The sequence below is a fragment of the Ovis canadensis genome, chromosome 2 (genome assembly GCF_042477335.2).
Source record: "Ovis canadensis isolate MfBH-ARS-UI-01 breed Bighorn chromosome 2, ARS-UI_OviCan_v2, whole genome shotgun sequence".
In the NCBI taxonomy this organism is placed as follows: Eukaryota; Metazoa; Chordata; class Mammalia; order Artiodactyla; family Bovidae; genus Ovis; species Ovis canadensis.
In genome coordinates this window covers 253,631,624-253,652,637 of record NC_091246.1, presented here as the reverse complement: position 1 = coordinate 253,652,637, position 21,014 = coordinate 253,631,624, and the positions used below count along the sequence as shown (strand labels likewise).

Below are 21,014 nucleotides of genomic sequence, written 5' to 3'. Positions count from 1 at the left end.
TTGATCAGGGAACTAAGAGTCGGCATGCCATGAAGTGCTGCCAAAAATAGAAGGAGCCAGAGGCAGACAGGATAAGAGGGGCTTATATTCCAGACCAGCAATTGACTACTTATGGTCCAAAGGCCATATCTAGCCCACCGTCTTGTTTTTACACATAAAGTTTTATTGGAACACGGCCATGTCCATTAATTTGTTTACAGATTACCTCTGACCACTTCTACAGTCTAACAGCAGGGCTCCACTCTAACAGCTGAAGAGCCCGCAGATTCTAAAATATTTACTACCAGGGAAAGCTTGCTGAGTCCTGATTAAGACGCATGAATGAGGGCTTCCCTGGCGTCTTGGTGGTAACGACTCTGCGTGCCAGTGCAGGAGACAGTTTCCATCCCTGGACCGGGAAGATCCCACCTGCCCCGGAGCAACGAAGCCCGAGGGCCACAGAGCCTGAGCCGGCAGCCTGGAGCCCGTGCTCCGCAGCAGGAGAAGCCGCGGCCACGAGAAGGCCACGCACCGCACCTGAGTCCAGCCCCCGCTGGCTGCACCTCGAGGAAAGCCCGCACGGCAGTGAAGACCCAGCATCAGCAGACATAGACCAACAAACTGTAAAAATGTGAAAGACCGCGAAGGAATCAGACCAGAGAACTCCTGCTCGCTTGGAAAGAGGATCGGCTACCCAATTTGTTTGGCCCAGTGCAAAATGAAAATATGGGGTCGTGCCTTTGCAAATGATTACAGATTCCAAGATGGCAACCGCAGAGCATTAAACCAAGTGTGAGAGCTTCTCAGAACAGAGTTCCATGCCGCCGCGTGGACGGCAGACCACGGACGCCTCTCATGCTCTTTCTGGAGGACCGTCCTGGGAGCAGAGTTATGCAGAGAAATCATGGCCCAGGGCTCCATGCTGGGGCTCGGGGGCTCCAAGCCCCAGGTTTCCCAGGAGCTCTTGCTCTGCAGGGCGTGAGGGTAAAGGGCTGGCTTCCTCTCTCAGCTCCTCTGCACCCGTTTCATGGAGCCCGGCAGCGACGAAGAAGCAGAGATGGGCTCAGCTCGCCCTCCCCTGCCAAGTGCGTCCTGGTGACCAGACATGAAGCAGCGGCGTGGAGAAACATGATGGTTTAATGGGAGCCTCTCTGATGCTGGTTCCCACACGTTCATCTGAATGGTCTGATGGGGTAGCAGCGGGGCTGGGGGATGGGGCCTCACTTTACGCAGCTATGGGACAGCCCGACAGAGAACAGGATCTAGCAGAAACTTGCCAAGCTGGGTAGCCACTCAAGTTCAGCTCCCTGGAGTCTTGGTCCATGGGATATCTTAGCCCACACCCCCAGACCCACTCTCAGCTTCTCCATCCGCTGTGCCTGAAGGCTAACCCATACCACTAGCACTGATGGGTTTTCTTGCCCACTGGTTAATGGGAGGCACCTGCAGGAGATGGCGGCAGGCTGGCAAGTGGACATGAGGACAAGGTCTTCATCCCCCAGCTCTTCCCTCCTGTGTCCCTCTACCGAAACTCTTGTTGGGTAGCCTTTTCCCTCATCTACCATTCTCTTGCTGCTGCTGCTGCTAAGTCGCTTCAGTCGTGTCCAACTCTGTGACCCCATAGACGGCAGCCCAGCAGGCTCCCCCGTCCCTGGGATTCTCCAGGCAAGAACACTGGAGTGGGTTGCCATTTCCTTCTCCAGTGCATGAAAGTGAAAAGCGAAAGTGAAGTTGCTCAGTTGCATCCGACTCTTAGCAAGGAGCAAGGAAAACCCCCACTCCTTTGCCCTTTTCCCTCTGCTACTAAATAATCAGCAGCTCTCACTGGCCCCGACCCAGGTGCCAGGCATGCCTTACTGGGATCCCTCTGCTCGAATCTTTGTAAATAACTCTGAAGCTTCCTCATTTATGCTCTTTGCGTGTTTCCTGCCAGACCCCACCTGATACACCCTCTTGCCCTGCACACCCAAATGTGACTCCAACCCGAAGCTCTCACAGCGCGATGGGGGCGGCCCTGGCAGGTGGGGGCTGGCACGATGTCCTCCTTGACAACAGGAGGAGCCTGCTGCTATGGTTATTTCGGCCTACAGATCACACCGAGATGCAGCCTCTTAGGCAACGGCTGCGCTATTGCACCACACAGCTGTGTGGGTCTGGAATTCAAGCATGGCTTGGCTGGGCAATTCCGATGCTTTGAATGGCATCAGCAGGGGTTGCTGGTGTCGTGTTCGGTTTGGCGGTTGGTCTAGTCTGCAGGGGTCAAGGCAGCTTTACTCTCATGTAGGCAAGGCTGGGCTTGCAGTTCCCTCGCCCCTCTGATGCGGTCTCTCTATCACCATGGGCAAAGACAGGAAGTGGGTGCCTTCAGCCTGCTAAGGCGTGGACGTGGAAACTGGCACACTTCGGCACTTTTAGACATCCCACTGATCAAAGCAGTCACAGAATGTGCCCGGTTCAGAGGGAGAGAGCACAGGTCCCCCCTCTCTCAACGAGGGAATGTCAAACAGTGTGGCCCCGCCTTTAATCCTCCACATAACAGTCATCTCTCCAGCAACTGGTATCACCTTTTCTGTTTGCTTAACGCTGGGCTCACAAAACCATTGTCCAGGGCCAAATTCACCCTGAAGATTGTTCTAGCTTGATATACTAAACAAAACTGGGGTTTTTGTTTTTTAATTAAATGACTTTGGACCTCCATAACCTCCTCATCTCATCACTGGCCCACCACTTTTCCCTGTGTGCCAGACACTCAAACTCAGGCTTCCGCCTGACTCCTGGGGCCTATAACTCTGTGGTCCTAGATTAGCAGGCTCAGGGGACAAGTTTAGTCTGACGGGCTCATGCCCCAGGACACAGATGCACCCAGATAAGCCAGGCTCTTCTATAACTCAGCTCTCCCAGCCTTATTTCTAGGAGGGAATGCTGGTTCAACAGACACTGAGAACTTATCTGTTAAGACTCCCGAGATGAAGCCAGCGTGGTGTTGGAAAGAGCGCTGCCCAGGGGGAACAGGAGCCGGTGTTCCTGTCTCTGTGTGACCTTGAGGAGGTCACCTAGCCTCCCCGGGTTGCTGCTTCAGCATCTTGCAGGGCAAAGGAAGGAGAACAGTTTGGCATCACCCCGAGTTTGCAGCCCAGCTCCGCCGCTTGCCTTGGACAGGTCACTCCATTACTCTGGCCTCAGTTGCCGCCTCTGGAAACTGGAGTCACAAAGAGCATCCCACCGAGCTGTTGTGAGGATAAAACATGATGATCTGCGGGGCGCTTGTTTCCTAGCAGGCGCTCCTGACATTCTTTCCTGCCTGGAGCCTCCAGAGCCCAAGGTCTGAGCCGGGATCACACACCTCTGTGTCCAGCGCAATGTCTGACATGTAGTAGGCACTCAGAAAACACTTGTTGGTATGAACTGACTCTTGGTAAACAAAGCAGTAGCAAGAGAAATAAAAACACTCGCCCGTTTAAAAACCCACGTCTCAGCATCTTCTCGGCAGCCGTATGCAGAGTAGAGCCCAATCAGAAACTACCCAGGTGTCTATTAACAAAAGAGCAACTGAACAAACCAGTCTCATCTTCCAATAAAATACTACTCAGTGATAAAAAGGGATTGCCTGTAGGCACATCGAACAACTTGGGTGGATCCCAAAAATATGACGCTGGGAGAAAAAAGCCGTCTCTAAAAACCACCTGCTGTATGACCGCACTCATATGACATTCTAGTTAAGTGTTAGTCACTCAGTTGGGTCCGACTCTTTGTGACCCCACCAGCCTCCTCCGTCCATGGGATTCTCCAGGCAAGGCTACTGGAGTGGGTTGCCATTCCCTTCTCTAGGACATCTTTCCAACCCAGGAATCCAGCCTGGCTCTCCTGCATCGCAGGCAGATTCTTTACCATCTGAACCGCCAGGGAAGCCCTATATGACATTCTGGAACAGTCAAAAAATGATGTGAGAAAAATCAAAATAATTGTTGCCTCTGGGGGCAAGGATTGGCTAAGGAGGAGCAGAGGAATTTTCTGGAGTGATGGTGGTGTCCTGCATCGTGAGAGAGGTTTGGGTTACACAGGGGGGTGCATTTGCCAGAAGCCATTGAGTAATGCACTCTAGGTTTGTGCATTTCACTGTATGTAAATTTTACCAGAAGAGAATGGGGAATAAGTGTAACTCTAATGACATTCAGGCCACAGGAGTAAAATGTGGAGGCATCTGCAACCGACTTTAGAAGGCACCAGGTGCAACTCGGGCGGATGGGTGGGCAAAGGGACAGAAGCACACGGTAAAGCAAGCTTGGGCAAGTTCACTGCGGATGCTGGGGAGTAGGAATCCCGATGTTTGCTTTAAAATTCTCTGCGCTTTTCTGTATGTTTGAAAATGTTCACAGCCAAATGATAGGGAATAAAATATGATGCCGTAGGACCGAGCCGGGGCAGTGGCGGGGGGCGACGAGGGCAAGGCCACACAGCTGTGGCAGACATCAAGGCTGGTGTTCAGGAAAGTGGAAGTCGGCTGTGAAGACACAATAGAAAAAGGACTGAATGCCCCGAGCTGAGTCTGGATGGTGGGCACACCGGCAAACCCGATGACCTCTCCGTGACTCCGTGTCCCTGTCTGCAAAATGCAAACAGCTCTGCCCACAGGGGTGCTGCCGGGTGTAAATGAGAAGCCAGAAGCAGTGAACAAACAGGGCTTCACAAGGAGCTGGCAGAAAGCAGCCTGATTCTCTCCAAGCAAGCCTGACCCCACCTCCTCGTTGGAATCTCAGCCTAAATATGAAGTTAAGCTCCAAACACAGGTTTCCTCTGGCTGCCTAATGTGCTGTGGCTGCCACCTTCTCCTGGAAGAGGAAGTGGCCACCCACTCCCGTGTCCTTGCCTGGAGAATCCCACGGACAGAGGAGTCTGATGGGGCACAGCCCATGGGGTCGCCCAGAGTCGGACACGCCCGAGCGCAGACAGCAAGCGCCTCCTCCACCCGGCCGCTCTCCTTGTCCGTCGGGCGCTTGCCCCGGTCCGGTGCGCCTTCCCACCTTCCTTACTTTGTTTTCTCAGCTGGCTCCTCCCGCTAGCACCAGGTCTCCAGGAGAAGAGGGACTTGGGCTTGTTCATGCCTTCACCTTAAACGGTCTCTGGCGCATAGCAGGCACGCAGTGATTCTCTGTTGAAGTAAGGAAGAAGAGAGCAGGGTTGGGTAGGCTTCAGTCTCACCCCTCAGCGCGCAGAATTCTGCCACCCACAGTACCACCTCCATGAAATAGCAGGAAGTGAGTTTAGAGAAAGCCATCTCTGCCCCCATTCAACAGATGAGGAAACTGAGGTTCAGAGAGAGAAGGCAAACATCCCAGCATCCACCATCACTTACTGGCTGAGCCGAGAGGGGCTCTCGCCCTTGCTGTTTCTCTCCAGCAGGCTTCTGGGGCTGACCGGGGCGGCCGCAGACAGACCGACAGACAGGCTCCACCGAGCCGGGCCGCTGGTGATGCCGTGGGCTATCACAGTGGCAGGATGCAACGTGTGCGCTGGTGCGCCCCCCCCCCCCGGGTGGCAGGCGGGCAGGCTGGCGCAGGAGGCTGATGGGTCGTGTCCGCCCGTCTGCCAGGGCCCAGCCACGCCGACACAGGCCGGTCACCCGCAGCGCCTGCCGGGTGTGGACAGCCAGCAGCCTGGCACGGGAGGCCCCTGCCCACACTGGCAGCCCCTCTGACCGCGCCAGCACTGTCCCCATGGTGACCCTTGCTGGACGCGCGCTGTCCGCATAGGTGTGCTCACCGGCCGGCAGCACGGGGGCGGCTTGGGGGCCAGGCGCTGAACAGGCGCTGCAGGACGCTGGCAGGGTGTCGCCTGGAGGGGACCGCACGCAGATACACGGATCCCGGGTCAAAGGCGGGGCAGCCGTGCCTCCACCCCCACTCCCTGCCCGAGCAGCTCATGGGATCCCACATCAGCCGCAGCCCTGCAAAGGGGGCTGGGAAAATGATCTTCCCTCTGTTCCAGAGGCCTCTCCCCAGCCCAGACCCGCCTGGCCCAGCTGGGCTGTCCACACGCAGTCAGGAGGGCTGCTCCAACCTTGGTGGAGCTGGCATTCCCCTGCTTGAAGTCGCAGGGGCTCCCCGCCTTCCTGCAACAAAGTTACAGCCACAACAGTATCTGCTGAAGAACATTGACCATGCTAAGCACTTTACAGTGAAGGCGAAAGGAGAAGGGGGCGGCAGAGGGTGAGGCGGCTAGACGCCATCACTGACTCAATGGGCATGGGCTTGAGGACGCTCCGGGAGACAGTGAAGGACTCTGGGATGGGCTTTCAGGAAAATGGGCACGTTGAACCCTTGCTCCCACCTGGCCAGCGCAGGCTGCTGTGCACAGATGTGTGAGTCTCTAGCACCTATCCAGACCCTTCCTGTCCCCTGCAGCGAGGGATTTTAGGGTGACATAGGAGATGGCAAGGGAGGACTCAGCACCCTGTGTCTGGTGGAGTTTGGGGGCTTTGGAGCTTGGGTCCTGACTGTGGTTTTTGCATTTGACTGGTTGAGCCGGGGGCGGGTGATGGCAAAGAGGCAGCGCTGGCGTGATGGTGTTTCCCAGCCTGGCATTTCTCAGGCACGTGCTCCCCTTACACCCACCCCAGCTGACGTCCCCTGTCCCCGGCCCAGAGCAGGGAACAGGGGGTGTAAACCACGCTTCCGTCACGGGTGAGGCGGCATTCACGCGCACAGAGGCGCACAACACTGTGAATCCACAACCCGACACGCAATCCTGAGCGTGCACGCACAGTCTTGCTGACACCCACACGCATCTAGGCCTGCAGGAGACAGTCTCACCACTGCTTTGCTTTACACACACGTGTGCATCCTTGCACGCCGCCCAGAAGCATGTAGATCCATCCACTCGCCCTTGCTGACACATGTCCGTCCCCACACCCCCGAATACAGGCGTTCTCACCTGCACTGGTGCTCACTCACAGGAGCGGGCCTCCAGCAGCCCTGGGCACCCCCTTGCGCCCACACCCATTGCACACACACCTCCTCACACTTGCATAGGCTCCTGTCCACGTGCATGAGGCCCACAGAGCCAGCTGCCGCCCACCCCCCCGCCTGCCATTCTCAGCTGCCTCCGGCCCGGGGCCCGCCCCGCACCTCATCCCTGAGCTGCTGTCTGCCTTTGCTCGGTAACCAGATGAGACAAGGCAATTTATGACACCAGCTGTCTCTGTCAAAACCGGATCTCCCACACGCACAAGGGGAAGCCAATTACCCCGAGCCCAGCCCTGCCAGAAGCCGGGGCTTGCAGGGAGATAGAGTGGGGGTGGGACCCGGCCACCCGGAGGGGCATGGTGAGCGGCACCCACGTTCCCTGGGAATCCGGCACCCTCCTCCCCCAGGCCCCGGGGGAGCCTGTCCTCTCCTCTCTGTGGCTGCCCCCTAGCCCCCACTCCCAGGGCAACACAAGAGCAGACTCGGGGCGGAGAGCAGGTGGGCAGGGAGTCTAGAGGAAGAGTGGCCCAGGGTCACCATGGCAACAGGGAAGGCAGGAGCCCTGTGGCCTTCCCGCTACACAGCGAGCCGCAGGGAGGCCGCGCCACTGTCCCCTCTGCTCTCCACCTTTGCTCTCCCTGCCCCTCTCTGAGCAGGGGCCCGCGCCTGGCCCAGGTTTCCCTCTGCCTAGAACCCCCACTCCCTTCCTTGTCCCACCCAACCCTTCCCCCAGCTGTACCACTAGCTGGGCCACTTCCTCTCTGGACCTCAGAACGGACCCAGGTTCAAGTCTTCGCTCCTCCCCCGACAGCCTGGGCAGCCTGGTGAGCGTCAGCCCTTCAGGCCTTTGGTTTCTGCATCTGCACAAGAGGTTTCGCTTCTACAGAAATACTGACCGAGAGCCCCTCTATCGCCAACTGTGCTCTGGGAGGGCAGATACAACCCTGAACGAAACGAAGCCCCAGCCCTCTGGGGCTTCAGGTTTTGCTGGAGGAGCTGGAAGATGCCCACTGCAGACAGTTAAGTGAGATGACTCTTCACTGGCTCAGAAGCTGCGTCCGCGGCAGTTGTCCCAGAATCAAGCATAGCGCTCGAGAGGAACTCAGTCAGTAGGCGAATGCCCAAATGCACAGACGGCTTGGTGCCAGTGCTGAGGCTGACTTGATCTCAGCCCTTCTCCAGCGGTGGCTGACCTGGCGTCACCTTTGCACCGGTCCTTGGAGGGAACTCTCTCCGCCTAATTTCTGAGCGGTTGGATGGAGACATGTCTAAGTAGACTTCAGGACACTCCTGTGCTGACTCATTGATTTACTCCACAAATGTACGTCAAGGGCAGACCATGTGCCAAAACCCATGCTGGGTGCTCGAGGTTGAGTGGGGTGGAGAGGAGACTCCCAGGTGCCACTGCATGGCAGAAGTTTCTGGATGTGCCCTTCACATTTCACAAGATGCTCTCACATATGGGCATTTCATGGGCTCTTTTTAAGGCATTTTTAAAACTCAGTGTTAGTCGCCCAGTCATGTCCAGCTCTTTGTAAACCCATGGACTGTAGCCTGCCAGGCTCCTCTGTCCATACAATTATCCAGGCAAGAATACTGCAGTGGGTTGCCATTCCCTTCTCCAGGGGATCTTTCCGACCCAGGGATCAAACCCAGGTCTCCTGCATCTCAGGCACATGCTTTACCGGCTGAGCCACCAGGGAAGCCTGGGTCTGATGAGCTTTTTACAGATAAGGAAATTGAGGCTCCAAGACTATCGGTGATTGCTTGAGAGCCCAGAGCCAGCAGTGACAGCCCCCACGGACGAGCTGAGCCTCCTCATGCTTGGCCCAGAGTTCTGGCCACCGTTAATCACTTTCAGCGTCCCTTTCCCTCAACGACAAGCCTCCACGGCAGCCACGGCTCCTGCCCGTTCTAATAGCCTGGGAGCCTCCTGGAACCTGCTGGTGCTGGGATTTGAACCTGAGCCGGCCTGACTCCCGAGCCCAGGCGCCATCGCTCTTCCACGTCTAATCAGTTCATTAAAGCCCTCCTTGCAAACGCTCCCTCTCACTGCCCAGCCACAGAGACCTCAGCTGCACCATTTCCAGGAGAGCAAATTCCTTCCCGGCTGGAGAGGAGTTGGGATAATGTAGGCAGGCGATTTAAACAGCTCCGGCAAAATACACCAGTGGTTTTCACTCTCTGCCACTATTACACTTTCCAGCCGCGGCGGGATTGGCCCATAAGTGGGATATCAAGTTTATTACAGCTATTTCCAACCTGTAATTGGTTTTGTGGAACACAAAGAGGAGGAGGTTCGGGGTAGGGGGAGGCGATTCCCCCGACTCCTTTTTTCTTTTCTTCTCTGGATGATGGCACCCAGGGACATTGGGAGGAGACTAGTGTTGGAAACTTATTTGTTTTTCAAATTGAAAACCTCTGTCAGCCCCGCAGGCTCTCTCGCTGCTGGCTGGATTCAGTCCGTTTGCCATGCTTTGGTGGCTGCACTTGCAAAATCAACCCAGCCTGGCTGAAGCCAGATGTGCTGGTCGGGGGCAATGGGGGCCTTGGAATGGGGTCAGGCAGCCTTGGGACCCGGGGGCAGCTGCGGAGCCTCGGCTGAGTGAGCAGGGCACGTGGGAGGTGCGGCCTCCAGGGCCAGCTGTTGCAGAATCAGAGCATCTGGGCATTCAGAGTAGAGATGGCCCTCAGAGCTCACCCTGCCCCACACCTCCTCACCGAGCATTTCGGGAAACTGAGGCCTGGAGAGAGGAGAGGCGCAGAGCAATTCAGAGCCCGGGTCTCCGCCGCTGCAGCTGATCATTCAGGGGACCAGTACCAGCCGGGGCTCTTGGTCTTTCCAGATCAGTAGAGATTGGCTGCAGGACAGACAAGAAACTCAGGCAAGGCGTCGCTGGGCCCCTGCTGCATCCGGAGGGAGAGAGAACAAGTCACAGGGGAAGGGGGTTGCTGGTGAGAACGGCTCCCTCACGTGAGCTGAGGGCGGGGGTGTGTCCAGAGGGCTGGCTTGGGGGCCCCCCTGTGGCTTGAGTGCACGAGGGCATGTGGAGGGCCTGCCTTCGCTCCCGGCACCTGATTTTTGCTCCCAGTTCTTTAGAAGCGGCAGCTGGTTTGGGGGGCTTTTTGGTCTTTTGCATCATTTGGCCCAGAATTTGCTCCCGCTGCAGCACGCGTGCAGTTATGTCTAATCCCACAGAGTTCCTTCGGGTTTTTGAGAAGTTTGTCCAGGTGGACGCACGGCAGCAAAGGGTCCCAGGTCCTGGCCTGTCTCAGAATGACCCCCGAGAGAGAGTGCATCAGGGGCACGTGGGCTCTGTCTGGGGCATCACCATACGGATGGCCCCGCCACCTTCCCCGCAGGGCCTGGTCCCACCAGGAAGCCCCATCCGACCCAGGCATGGCCGCAGCAGGACGTCCTGAGGCAAGTCTGTGTTGTCAAGCAGCAGGGGTGGCTTCTCAGTTCCTCGTGGGGTCCCCAGTGCCTGGCACGTGGTGCGGATTCAACTCAGATCAGTTGCTCAGTCGGGTCCGACTCTCTGCGACCCCATGCACTGCAGCATGCCAGGCCTCTCTGTCCATCACCAACTCCCGGAACTTGCTCAAACCCATGTCCATTGAGTCGGTGACGCGATCCAACCATCTCACCCTCTGTCGTCCTCTTCTCCTCCTGCCTTCAGTCTTTCCCAGCATCAGCTCATTCGTGTAGCAAATATTTACTGAGTAAGTACCATGCGCCCAGCTCTGGGGGGCAGAGCGTCAGCAGGGTCGATAGAGACCCTGCCCTCACAGAGTGTGTGTTCCAGAAGCAGCTCACATTCAAAGCCTGTTTATTGATTCAGTAAAAATCTGTTGAATGAATGGCTGAGCACACAAGCCCGTCTCCCTCTGGAGGAAGGAAACCCCACCCCACACCTCTTTAACTCTCCAACAGCACCTTGTCTGCCCCTGCCAGCTTCGCCGTCCTCTGTCCTGACTTCCTGGTCCCGCCTGCCCTGGGCTCTGGGTGACTGTCTTGGAGTCTCTGTGACAAGCCTGGCACCTGGTCCTTGCTCGGAGCCTCCGCAAGCTCTCTCTCTGGGCTGATGCAATCGTACAAGAGTTCAGTCAGGTCCTGGGCCCCTGTTCTCTCTCCCTGCAAGCACGGACCCCTGCCTTCCATCCTCGGTGCCCGCATTGGCTTCCGGCTCCTTCCACCTGCCCCCCTCCCCAGGGTTGGACCCTTTCTTTCATTGACTGACTTTCTGCATCCTCTGGCTTTTCGACAAGTGATATTCTGCTCTTTAGCCCTGAAGAGTGAGAAGGGAAAAAGTGGTGACTCAGAAAAGTGTTAGTGTTCATAACAGTAGGTATCTCCACTGAGCACACACCAGGCGATCTATCCCAGCCTTGTCTCCTTTAATCTTTCCAAGAAGATAAGTCGGGTTGTCCCCATTTCACAGATGTGGGAACTGAGACTTAGGTGCGATAGCTTCATCAAAAGTACTAAGTAGTAGCCAAAAGTCAAGGATTCGACTGGTGTGGAGGAAATCAGTCTAGCTTCTTGCTCAAGCCTCTCATAGGCAGGGAGAAGCAGCCCAAGACGAGGTGCTCCGAGAAGAGGGCCCACCTCCTCCAGGAAGACTCCTGTGATTACCCCTTCCTCCAAAGGAAGCCTCGGCTCCTCCGCAGGCCTCAGGTGACACTTGTCTAATGCTTGTTGCTACAGCCACGGTCTCCCTGGCTCTGGCCTCTCACTTGGCCGTGGGCTGCGCTATCTCCCAAGGTGCACAGAGTCTGAGAGTGAATTTCGAGTCCGTAACTTTCCTTTAACCTCCCTGAGGCTGAGGGAGACTGGTGAGTCGGCGGCAGGGAGCTGGGGCGGCTGAGGCCTTAGGTAGAAGCAGCGAGGGCTCGTCTCATGCTGCCCACGGCCAGGGCAACCACAGCGGCCAGACAGAGAAAAAGAGGTAAATAAAAGGAAAAGAAACTGGTGCGTCCTTGAGACTCCCCTGTCCCTCGGCCTGAAACGGCGATTTACGGCTCAGATAATTCTCCGGTGTTTTATCTGGGGTGTGTGTGGGTACCTGTGAGTGTACGCAGGGTGTGGGTGTATTTTCCCAGCAATAAAAACCTCAGTCCTGGAGAATAAATTTGAGGAGGCAGTTTTACTGACAGATATTTTTTACCCTGCTTTGTATAATAAAATAAAAAAAAATGGAGTGAAATTTGCGACTGGGCCGATAAGGGCTGCCGCATTTAGGAGGAGATGAAACAGCAGCACCTGAAGGGAGGCGAGGCTGCAAGTTAAATGGGCGGGTGTCTTCCACTTTCACGACTTTAGCAGAAAATTCCTCACACCTCCGCTGGCTCCTGGCATTTTCCCTCCGCTGAGGGTAAAGAGAAGGCCGGGGGAGGAGGTTCAGTTCATTCACAGCCCTTGGCAGCCTAGTGGGTGGGATGTGAGCCCTGATCTGAGAGCCAGCACTCTGCCAAGAGCTCAGTGTGGGGCCTCAGCTGCATCACCTTGCCTCTCCAAGCCTCAGTTTCCTCATCTGCAAAATGGGGAGGTTATGGTCTATTCTGCTGTACGAAAAGGGAAGGACTTCAAGCAGATTTCCCAGCCTGTACCTTGTAAGAGGGTTACAGCTTCCCTGCCCCTGGGCTGTGGCAACTAAGCCTGGCTCCTGACATTGCCAGATGTCCCCGCGAGGAGGCAATGGCACCGTCTCCCAGTTCAGGGCTCTGGTTTAAGGGCACTTTGCTCCTCTCCCTCCGCTGTCTTGATGCCCCGTTTGGGAAACTAGTGAGAGGTGAGGGGAGAGACCAGAGGCTGGGACAGCCTGCCTCCTGACTCACTGCGTGCTGTGCGCTAGTCGCTCAGTCCTGTCTGACCCCTCGTGGCCCCATGGACCGCGGCCCGCCAGGCTCCTCTGCCCATGGGATTCCCCAGGCAGGAAGACTGGAGGGGGTTGCCATGGCCTCCTCCAGGGGATCTTCCCGACCCAGGGATCGAACCCACGTCTCTATGTCTCCTGCACTGGGAGGCAGGTTCTTTACCACTAGCACCACCTGGGAAGCCCTGTGCTGCAAGCGTGGTCAAAAAAGCGTGAACCCCCCAGAGAGGAAGCAAGTGAAATGCATGAGCTGTGGATGAGCCTGCAGGAGACGCAGAGGTGTGAGCTCAGCGAGGAGCAGCCTTGTAGTGGCAAGTCTCACTGCCGCCCCTCTCAGGGTCCCGGAGCTCGTGAATGTGTTACCGTCACTCTGAACCTCACCAGCCAGGGCTCCCTGGAGACCCCAGCACTGGTAGGGGACTCCTGCTCTCACGAACTTGCAGTTTCAGGAGGGTGATCCACACTGGCATTGCTTGCAGCTGGCACACAGCTGGCACTCAATAAGTGCTGGCTGGATTGAACTGAATCTCTGTTCTTTAAAGTGTTAGCTGCTCAGTCATGTCTGATTCTTTGCAACCCCATGGGCTGTAGCCCACCAGGCTCCTCTGTCCATGGTGATTCTCCAGGCAAGAATACTGGAGTGGGCTGCCATGCCCTCCTGCAGGGGGTCTTCCCAACACAGGGATCGAACCAGGTCTCCTGCGTTACAGGCAGATTCTTTACTGTCTGAGCCGCGGGGAAGCCCAAAAACCAGCAGCAAAACCACCTTGGCCAGACAGATGTGGTCCACGTCAGCTGGGATCCAGATGTGCCCGGGGTGGCCCAGCTGTGCTGAGGCCGGTCCTCCCAGGGAGGCGGAGGATCCGGTACTGCCAGGGCAGGCAGCTTTCAGCACCTCCCGCATCCCTGAAGCCCCTTGGAGGAACCCCCTCCCTGGCCGCCACCCTCCCAGCCCCCTCTCCTGCCTCCAGCACACAGAGCCGCAGGGAGTTAATTCCACTTCTCCAGGACCAGGCATGAGGCCTCCCCGTCGCAGGCTGTTAGCGCGGAGCCCAGCTGAGTGGTGAGAGGCTGCAAGCTCCGGTCTATAATAGAGTTGCTGAGACAAGCGGAAAACTGCAGCCGGGTAAACAGATAAATAATTGAAACAGTGACAACACATACCTTGCTGCTTTGTGGAGTAACACTTTCATTAGCGGGGAGCAGCCCGGTCCTGGGGGTGGGGGTGCGGGCGGGCAGGCGGCGGGATCAGGGCACACTGGGCTCCGGCTTTTAATCAGCTGTGAGCAGCTGGGCACTCGAGCAGCCTCTGTCCTCCAGCGGGGGCTTTATTGCCACCTCCTGGGAGCCTCTGCCTTCTGCGGCCTCTGTGTCCCAGTGTGAAATGGGGACCTCGTGCCCGCCCTCCTCGCCTGTGCCAAGGGCAGCTGGAGGCAGGCACGCCCCCCACCGTATCGTCTTCTCTGCATTCCCCCCATCAGTCGACTGGGTTCTTCCCAGCCTCCCCCAGGTTCCTCGGTCTCCAGACAAGTCCCTTCAATCAGAAGCAGCTTGTAAACAGAAGCTGAAGCTCTGTGCCCCTCAGCCCTTGGGAGCGCCGACTTCTTTTGCCTTCCAGGCGCTCCCTAGCGAAGCTCTCATTTCACTGGCTTCACTTGCCCTCCGCCCCAGGTGCTCTGAATAGGCTCCTTTTACTGAGCACACGTCGCTCTTTCCCACGCCAGGGCCTCTGCTGCTGCTGTCCTTTCTGCCTCGAGAGCCCTCCCTCCAGGCGCCGGGCTGACTCCAACTCTTGCCTCAGAAGACGACTGAGACATTGCTTCCTTCAGGAAGCCCTCCAGGATTACTCTGTCTCCAGGCTGGGTGCTGCCCCGCCTCTGGACTCCCTTGCTATTCTGGCCCTCCCCCTTGTAGAATTTATCAGAAATTGTTGTCGTTTAGCATTTTGAAATCATACAAGATCTCGGCCCAGGGGGACTGGTTCCCGGCCCCAGTTCCTCTCCTCTCTTCCTGTTCAGCCTGTTGCCCCTTTTCCTCTCTCTTTGGGCAAGGATGGCTTTGGGCCAAACACATTTAGGGTCTGTGCCCCAGGCGGGGCAGCTCCCCAAGCTTTAGTCACCACCTTGGCAAGGCCGATCAGTGGGATCACGGAAGTGGCCTCACCTGGTGCACTGGGACGAGCCCGAGAGAAGGATGGCCCTGCTCCTGCTGAACTGTCAGGCCTCAGGGAGGGACTTGAGTTCAGAGCCTCAGCCTGCACACCGTCAAGTGGGGACAGACGACCCGGGAGGGTGAGAGCGATGCTCACGACACCTCCCCCAGGGAGTCCCCCCGGGGCTGCCTGCCTCTCCGCGTCTCGGGAGCCCACCCTCCGCCTCGGGAAAGGCGGGGCTGGCTGAGCGCTCACCCCGGCTCCTCTGTGCTGCGTTGCAGGTGACGGATGGCGGCACCATCAAGCAGAAGATCTTCACCTTTGACGCCATGTTCTCCACCAACTTCTCACACATGGAGAGCTACCGCCGGCGCGAGGACTTGGTGTACCAGTCCACAGTCAGGTAAGGGCCGGGGGGCCGCCTCTCCAGCCTTCTTGCGCACCCCCCCCCCCCGCGGCGCCTGCGGGCTCGGGAGCGGCATCTCGGGAGGACCCTCCACGGGCTCGGAAGGCAGAGCTGGGGTTCTGCTGCAGAAGGGGGGCCCCTTCCCGAGGGGGTCATCCCCTGGAGGAGGGTGAAGGGCAGGACTCAGGGGGCCGCTCTGCCACAGGGAGCGAACACTTCACGTTGGCCTCCCGGGCACTCCTCCAACAATCCCGCGAGGTGGGGTTTTCCAAACCCCATTTTCAGGTGAAGACACTGAGGTTCAGAGAGGGTGAGTGAATAACCAAAGGCCACACAGCCAGGAATGCCAGAGACAGGAGCTGGACCGGCTCCACCCGGGTCAGAAGCCCGTGGAACACACTCTGTGGTTTCCCAGGGCTTCCAGCCTGGGAAGGAAAGCAGACCCTGAACAACCAGACCCCAGGTCCAAGGCAGACCAGGATGGGGAAGGAAGAGCCCCTGGGGGTGGAGATCCTTAGTATTTCTGCACCTGCCCCCTTTCTAGAAGACTTTAAGGTAACGGATCCCAGTCCAGGCCCTGCCGCGTTCCAGGTGGGTGGGCCGCACTCCCCTCCCATCTCTCTCTAAAAAGCCCCGTTCCTGTTTTGGTGCTCTGATGCTTTATATTCACTGGGTCCCGTCCCCTTTGATCACCTGGTAAACTCATCAGCCTTCAGAACTGAAGTGAGCAGGTCCTGGGGTGTGACACCTTCTTTAGGCAGCCCCTGGCCCCAGCAGAGCTGACCTTCCCCAAAGCCCACGACCGCGGCTCCTCCAGTACACCCCCACCGCCAGAGGGGTCTCGCTGCACTAATGGAGAGTAGCTCCAGCCCTGGACAGGCACATTTTTGCACGCACGCGGGCACGCTTTCTCACACTACATAGCCAAATGCTTTGCCGGGTTGTTGTTCGGTCACTTAAGTCGTGTCCACCTCTTGGCAACCCCATGGACGGCAGCACGCCAGGCTTCCCTGTCCTTCACTGTCTCCCAGAGCTTGCTCAAACTCATGTCCGATGAGTTGGCTCTGGCTGGTGGCCAGGCAGGAAGTGGCAGTCTGCTCCCAAGCTAGAGGACAGGGCTGCCCCGTCAGGCCTGGCAGGAGCTGGTGCCTGCTGACCCGCATGCTGCGAGCTGACTTGCGCTATGCTTCGTGGGGTACCTGCCACATCCCTGCTTAATGTCTTATTCGTGACCCACCAGGAGGATAAGGCCCCACTCTCCTTACCCAGGTTTTTCAGAAGGAAGACAAGGTCTCCCCACCACCTTGTATCCTCAGCTCTCAACACGAGGCCCGACACACAGCAGGTGTACAGTGAAATTCGCAAATTGAGCGGATGACCCTGGTACCCTCCTTGGCCCTTTGGGCCTCAGTTTCCCTGTGGGTAAAATCAGAAAGTGGGACAAGAAGACTGCCAAGGGCAGAGCCAGTCTGCAGAGAGAATCTGGCCTGTGGTCCTCCCATGCACGCTTAGGTAAAAACGGAAGGTGGGCGTGCTCCCCTGGAGGACCTTTCTGGTCTTTGGGCTTCGTGTCAGGAGCTCAGACTGAGCGTTTATTGGGGAAATCTGGTGAGAATGTAGACTCCGTAAAGACGTACAAGCCACCACACAGATGCCTTCATCTATCTACTTATGATTTCTCCTGCACCCACCTCCAGAAAGAACTTGGGGTCTCTCTAAGCACACCCAAGACAAGCAGGTTGGGCTTCCCAGGTGGCGCTAGTGGTAAAGAACCCACCTGTCGAGTCATAAGGAGTTATAAGAGGCGTGGGTTCGATCCCTGGGTCGGGAAGGTCTAAATCCTAAAGCATGGCAACACACTCCAGTATTCTTTTCTGGAGACTTCCTTGGACAGAGGAGCCTGGTGGGGTACAGTCCATGGGGTCGTAAAGAGTCGGACACGACTGAAGCAACTTGGCACGCATACAGGCAAGACAAGCAGGTCACCATCAGAATGCAGAGAAAAAGGTGAAAACTCATTTTGGAGAAGAAAATATTCTGGGAGGCACAAATGATTGCACAAGGGAACGTCTGGATCCCCTCCAGGCCTCCCAGAGAACAGCCCCATCTGCCGCACCCCTGCCTGCTTACCACGGGCTCTGAAGCAACAGCCCCCTGCACCCCATCGCTGTCAGTCCCCCACCCACTCCTGACTTCCCACTTGGCTCAGCGGCAACGAACCCGCCTGCCAACGCAGCTGATGCTGGAGACAGCTGTTCGACCCCTGGCTCAGGAAGATCCTCTGGAGGAGGAAATGGCAACCCACTCCAGTATTCCTATCTGGGAAATTCCACAGACAGAGGAACCTGGTGGGCTATACTCCATGGGGTCACAGAGCTGGACACAACTGAGCATGCGTGCGTGCACACATACACACACACGCGCGCGCGCGCACGCACACACACACGCACACGCACAGACGCGTGTGCACACACATGCACACACGCTCGCACACGCATACGCGCGCACTCACAACTGAGCATGCACACACACGTGGGCATGTACATGCTCACACGCACGCACATGCACACACATGCACACGCACAGACACGCGTGCACACACATGCACGCATATGCGCACACACACAACTGAGCGTGCACACACACATGTGCATGTACATGCACACACGCACGCGCACACACGTGCACACACACACATGCACACCTGCTCCTGGAAGTGTGGGCTCCAGAGTAACTCCTTGCATCTGGTTTCTGAGCCAGGAAGGCAACCTAGAGACTGTCCGAACATCCCTGACGCCCTCCATCTCACGCATCCAGATTGCAGCCCTGGTGTCCAAAGGCCTGGTTCAAACCCCAGCTCAGCTACTCCCTGCTGAGTTACCTTTGACCACAGGACCTTGACCTCTCTCGGCCTTGGCGTCCTCACCTGTTAAACAGGCTTGATATGGTTGGTGTTGACTTAAAAAAGGAAGCGCAGTGTGCGAGCTGCAAGTTAAGTCTTACTCGGGGCAACGTGGGGGCTGCAGCCCAGCGTCTCAGGCAGCTCTGGGAAACTGCGCCAAAGAGGAGGGGGAGCTGATTCTGGTGAAGGCGGTGCTCATGCAATCAAGCACTTATCTTACTGAAGGGTCTCTGCTTGTCACAAGGGGCTGACGTCACCATGAAGGGATTTAGTGTTTTTCTAGATATGAGGAGGTGCAAGGATTGGACTCATGAAATCAGTTCCTGAAAATATCTATTTAAAGGTCTGTTCCACACCCTGGAACACGTATGTGCTGCGCGTGTGTGAGAAAAAGGTGAAAAAGGTGTTCAACGACACCTTGAACGCAGGCAGGTATTGTTGCTATTATTATTTTCTATGGTCCTGATTTTACAGATGAGGTCAAAATTCAGTTCGGGACTCACCCAAGGGTCCCCAACTGGAACAACATCAACTTGGTCAGGCCCCAACCCGTGTCATCCTAGCCCTCCACCATGCAGCCTTCCCTGTTTTACAAATGAGGAAACTGAGGCCCGGAGGGGAGGAGACTCGTCCAGGGTCACAGACACAGCACAGTCGTGGCCGGGGCTCGCTTCTTCCCCAGGCTTCTCCCAGGACGTCAGGCACCAGGGGGGGTCTCCCAGGCCGAGTGCAGCAGGGCAGGGGGCCACAGGGAAGGGAAGGAAGGAGCAGACCCTCTCGGGTCTGGTCTGATTGTGGATTCGAGGCCACAGAGCAGCTGTGTTGGCGAATCTGCTCCTCAGCCTGCAGGCTCGTTTGGGCTGGCAAGGGGCACGGGACTCTGCATTCACATATAAATGAAGATATTTGCAAATTAATGCATCTCATCTAGAGAGAGTCCCAGCTGCACAGCTGTCTGGGCCGCTTCCTCTCCAGCAGGGAGAGCGGGGTCAGAAGAGGCTGAGAAGATGAACCAGAGTTGGCAGAGAGCAGTTTCTGGGCGGCCAGGGGAGCCCTAGGGACTCCCAGAGCTTCTCTCGCCACTGGTGGGGGGCCCCGAGTGGTGGGAGTTGGGTGGGGTGCCAGGGCTTCTGTCCCAGGTAGGGGTGCAGGAATAGGACCTCAGTTCATGATCTCTTGGGCAGGTCACTGTCCTTCCCAGGACCACCCCCCCTCCACCCCAAGATTCCATCTATCACATGCCTTTCTAGTTCAAAGCCTCAGAGCCCAGAACTTCCAGCTTGGAACTGACAGCAATTTATCCCTCCAAAGAAAAGAAAGAAAGAAAGTGAAGTCACTCAGTCATGTCCACTCTTTGCGACCCCGTGGACTATAGCCTATCAGCCTCCTCCATCCATGGGAGTCTCCAGGCAGGAATACTGGAGTGGGTTGCCATTTCCTTCTCCAGGAGATCTTTCCAACCCAGCGATTGAACCCGGGTCTCCCGCATTGTAGGCAGACACTTTACTGTCTGAGCCACCAGGGAAGCCCAAGGGATATTTAATTGAGCACCTACTAAGAGCTGGCATGATGCAAGGTGCTGGGGATCCAGCGAGGAACGAGAAAGAGTGGACTTTACACTCTCATGGAGAAGACCGAGGGAAACTAGAGACGCAAGACGACTATACATGTATCGTGACAAGCTCTGCAAAGACATGGGGCCGCTTGAAGGGTCAGGAGGAGTAAGGTGCTGGGGGGCCAGGCAAAGCCTCCCAGGATGGGAGCCCTGGGCTGAGACCCGTGGGCTGGGCAGGAGACGTCGATGGTGGGCCGAGGCGGGTGTTCAGACGTTGGAGCCCAAGTGCCAGGGCGTCAGGGGACAGCCAGGCCAATGACTGATGGGCGGTGTTGCACGCAGCACCACCCCCCTTGCACCTCGGGGCGGCTATTCCCACACGTCTTCCCCGCTGCCCACATGTTCCCCAGCTGGACCGGGGCTCAGCTTCTCCCTGGAATAAGCTCCAAGAGGCATCTGTGTCACCTGCCTTCCCCCTCCATCCCCACTCTAGGTCCAGCCTCCCAAATAAGCCATCAGCTCCCAGTCAACTCCTTGATTCCGGTTCTGCCTCTCAGGGGCTGCTAAGTGGGGACAGAGGATGTGGGCGACAGTCCCACCTGCTGGCCTCCTGCACGCCCACCGTCCTCCCCACCTGTCCTCCCGGGCCCGGCCTCAGGCCCCGTTCACCTGTTCCATCAGCTGGGCCCAGGCGGACAGGTGGTTGGCTTCCCCTTCCAACAGGGAGATCGTGTGGGCAGAGCACGTTAATCCCTGCAGTGAGTGGCCATCCCCAGATGGCAGCCGTGACCTCCTTGGAGGTCCAGGTGAAGCCCAGCGAGCCTTCCCCGCCCATGCTCCCCCCTCCACAGGGCGCCCCCTCCATTTCCCGAAGCCCTCTGAGGTCCCTGTCCCATGCCATCAGCCCCGGGGTGTCTCCAAGAACACTGAACAGGCTTCACCGGCCCTCTTTTGTCCATGAGGGAAATCTAGACTCAAGGGGTCAAGAGTGTGCCCTTCCCATGCCTGGCCTGCCAAGGCCCTACTCATCCTTCAGTTTCAGCTGAAATGCTGCTTCCTCCAGGAAGCCCTTCCTGACTGCTCAGGCTGGGGCAGCTCCCCAGTGCCTTTCCACCCTCACCCCACCCGCCCCACTCCCTGTCCCCACACTGGGTATTCAAAGTGCCTCCTGCACTTGACCAG

General features: G+C 57.3%; 1 protein-coding gene and 1 long non-coding RNA gene across 3 annotated transcripts in view; one reads left to right on the top strand and one right to left on the bottom strand.

The window, feature by feature from the left end:
• IGSF21 (immunoglobin superfamily member 21) overlaps positions 1–21,014 on the top strand; it is a 273,463-nt gene that overhangs the window by 173,212 nt on the left and 79,237 nt on the right. For both annotated transcript variants that reach the window (XM_069575137.1, XM_069575136.1), the window contains exon 3: positions 15,251–15,372. In XM_069575137.1, coding sequence (XP_069431238.1) covers positions 15,251–15,372 — 122 coding nt within the window. The remainder of the gene's footprint in view (positions 1–15,250; positions 15,373–21,014) is intronic.
• On the bottom strand, positions 2,642–14,131 carry LOC138433083 (uncharacterized). Its single transcript, XR_011254136.1, has 2 exons — positions 13,982–14,131; positions 2,642–5,128 (listed from the first exon to the last, which is right to left on the bottom strand). It is a non-coding gene; the product is annotated as an uncharacterized lncRNA (long non-coding RNA).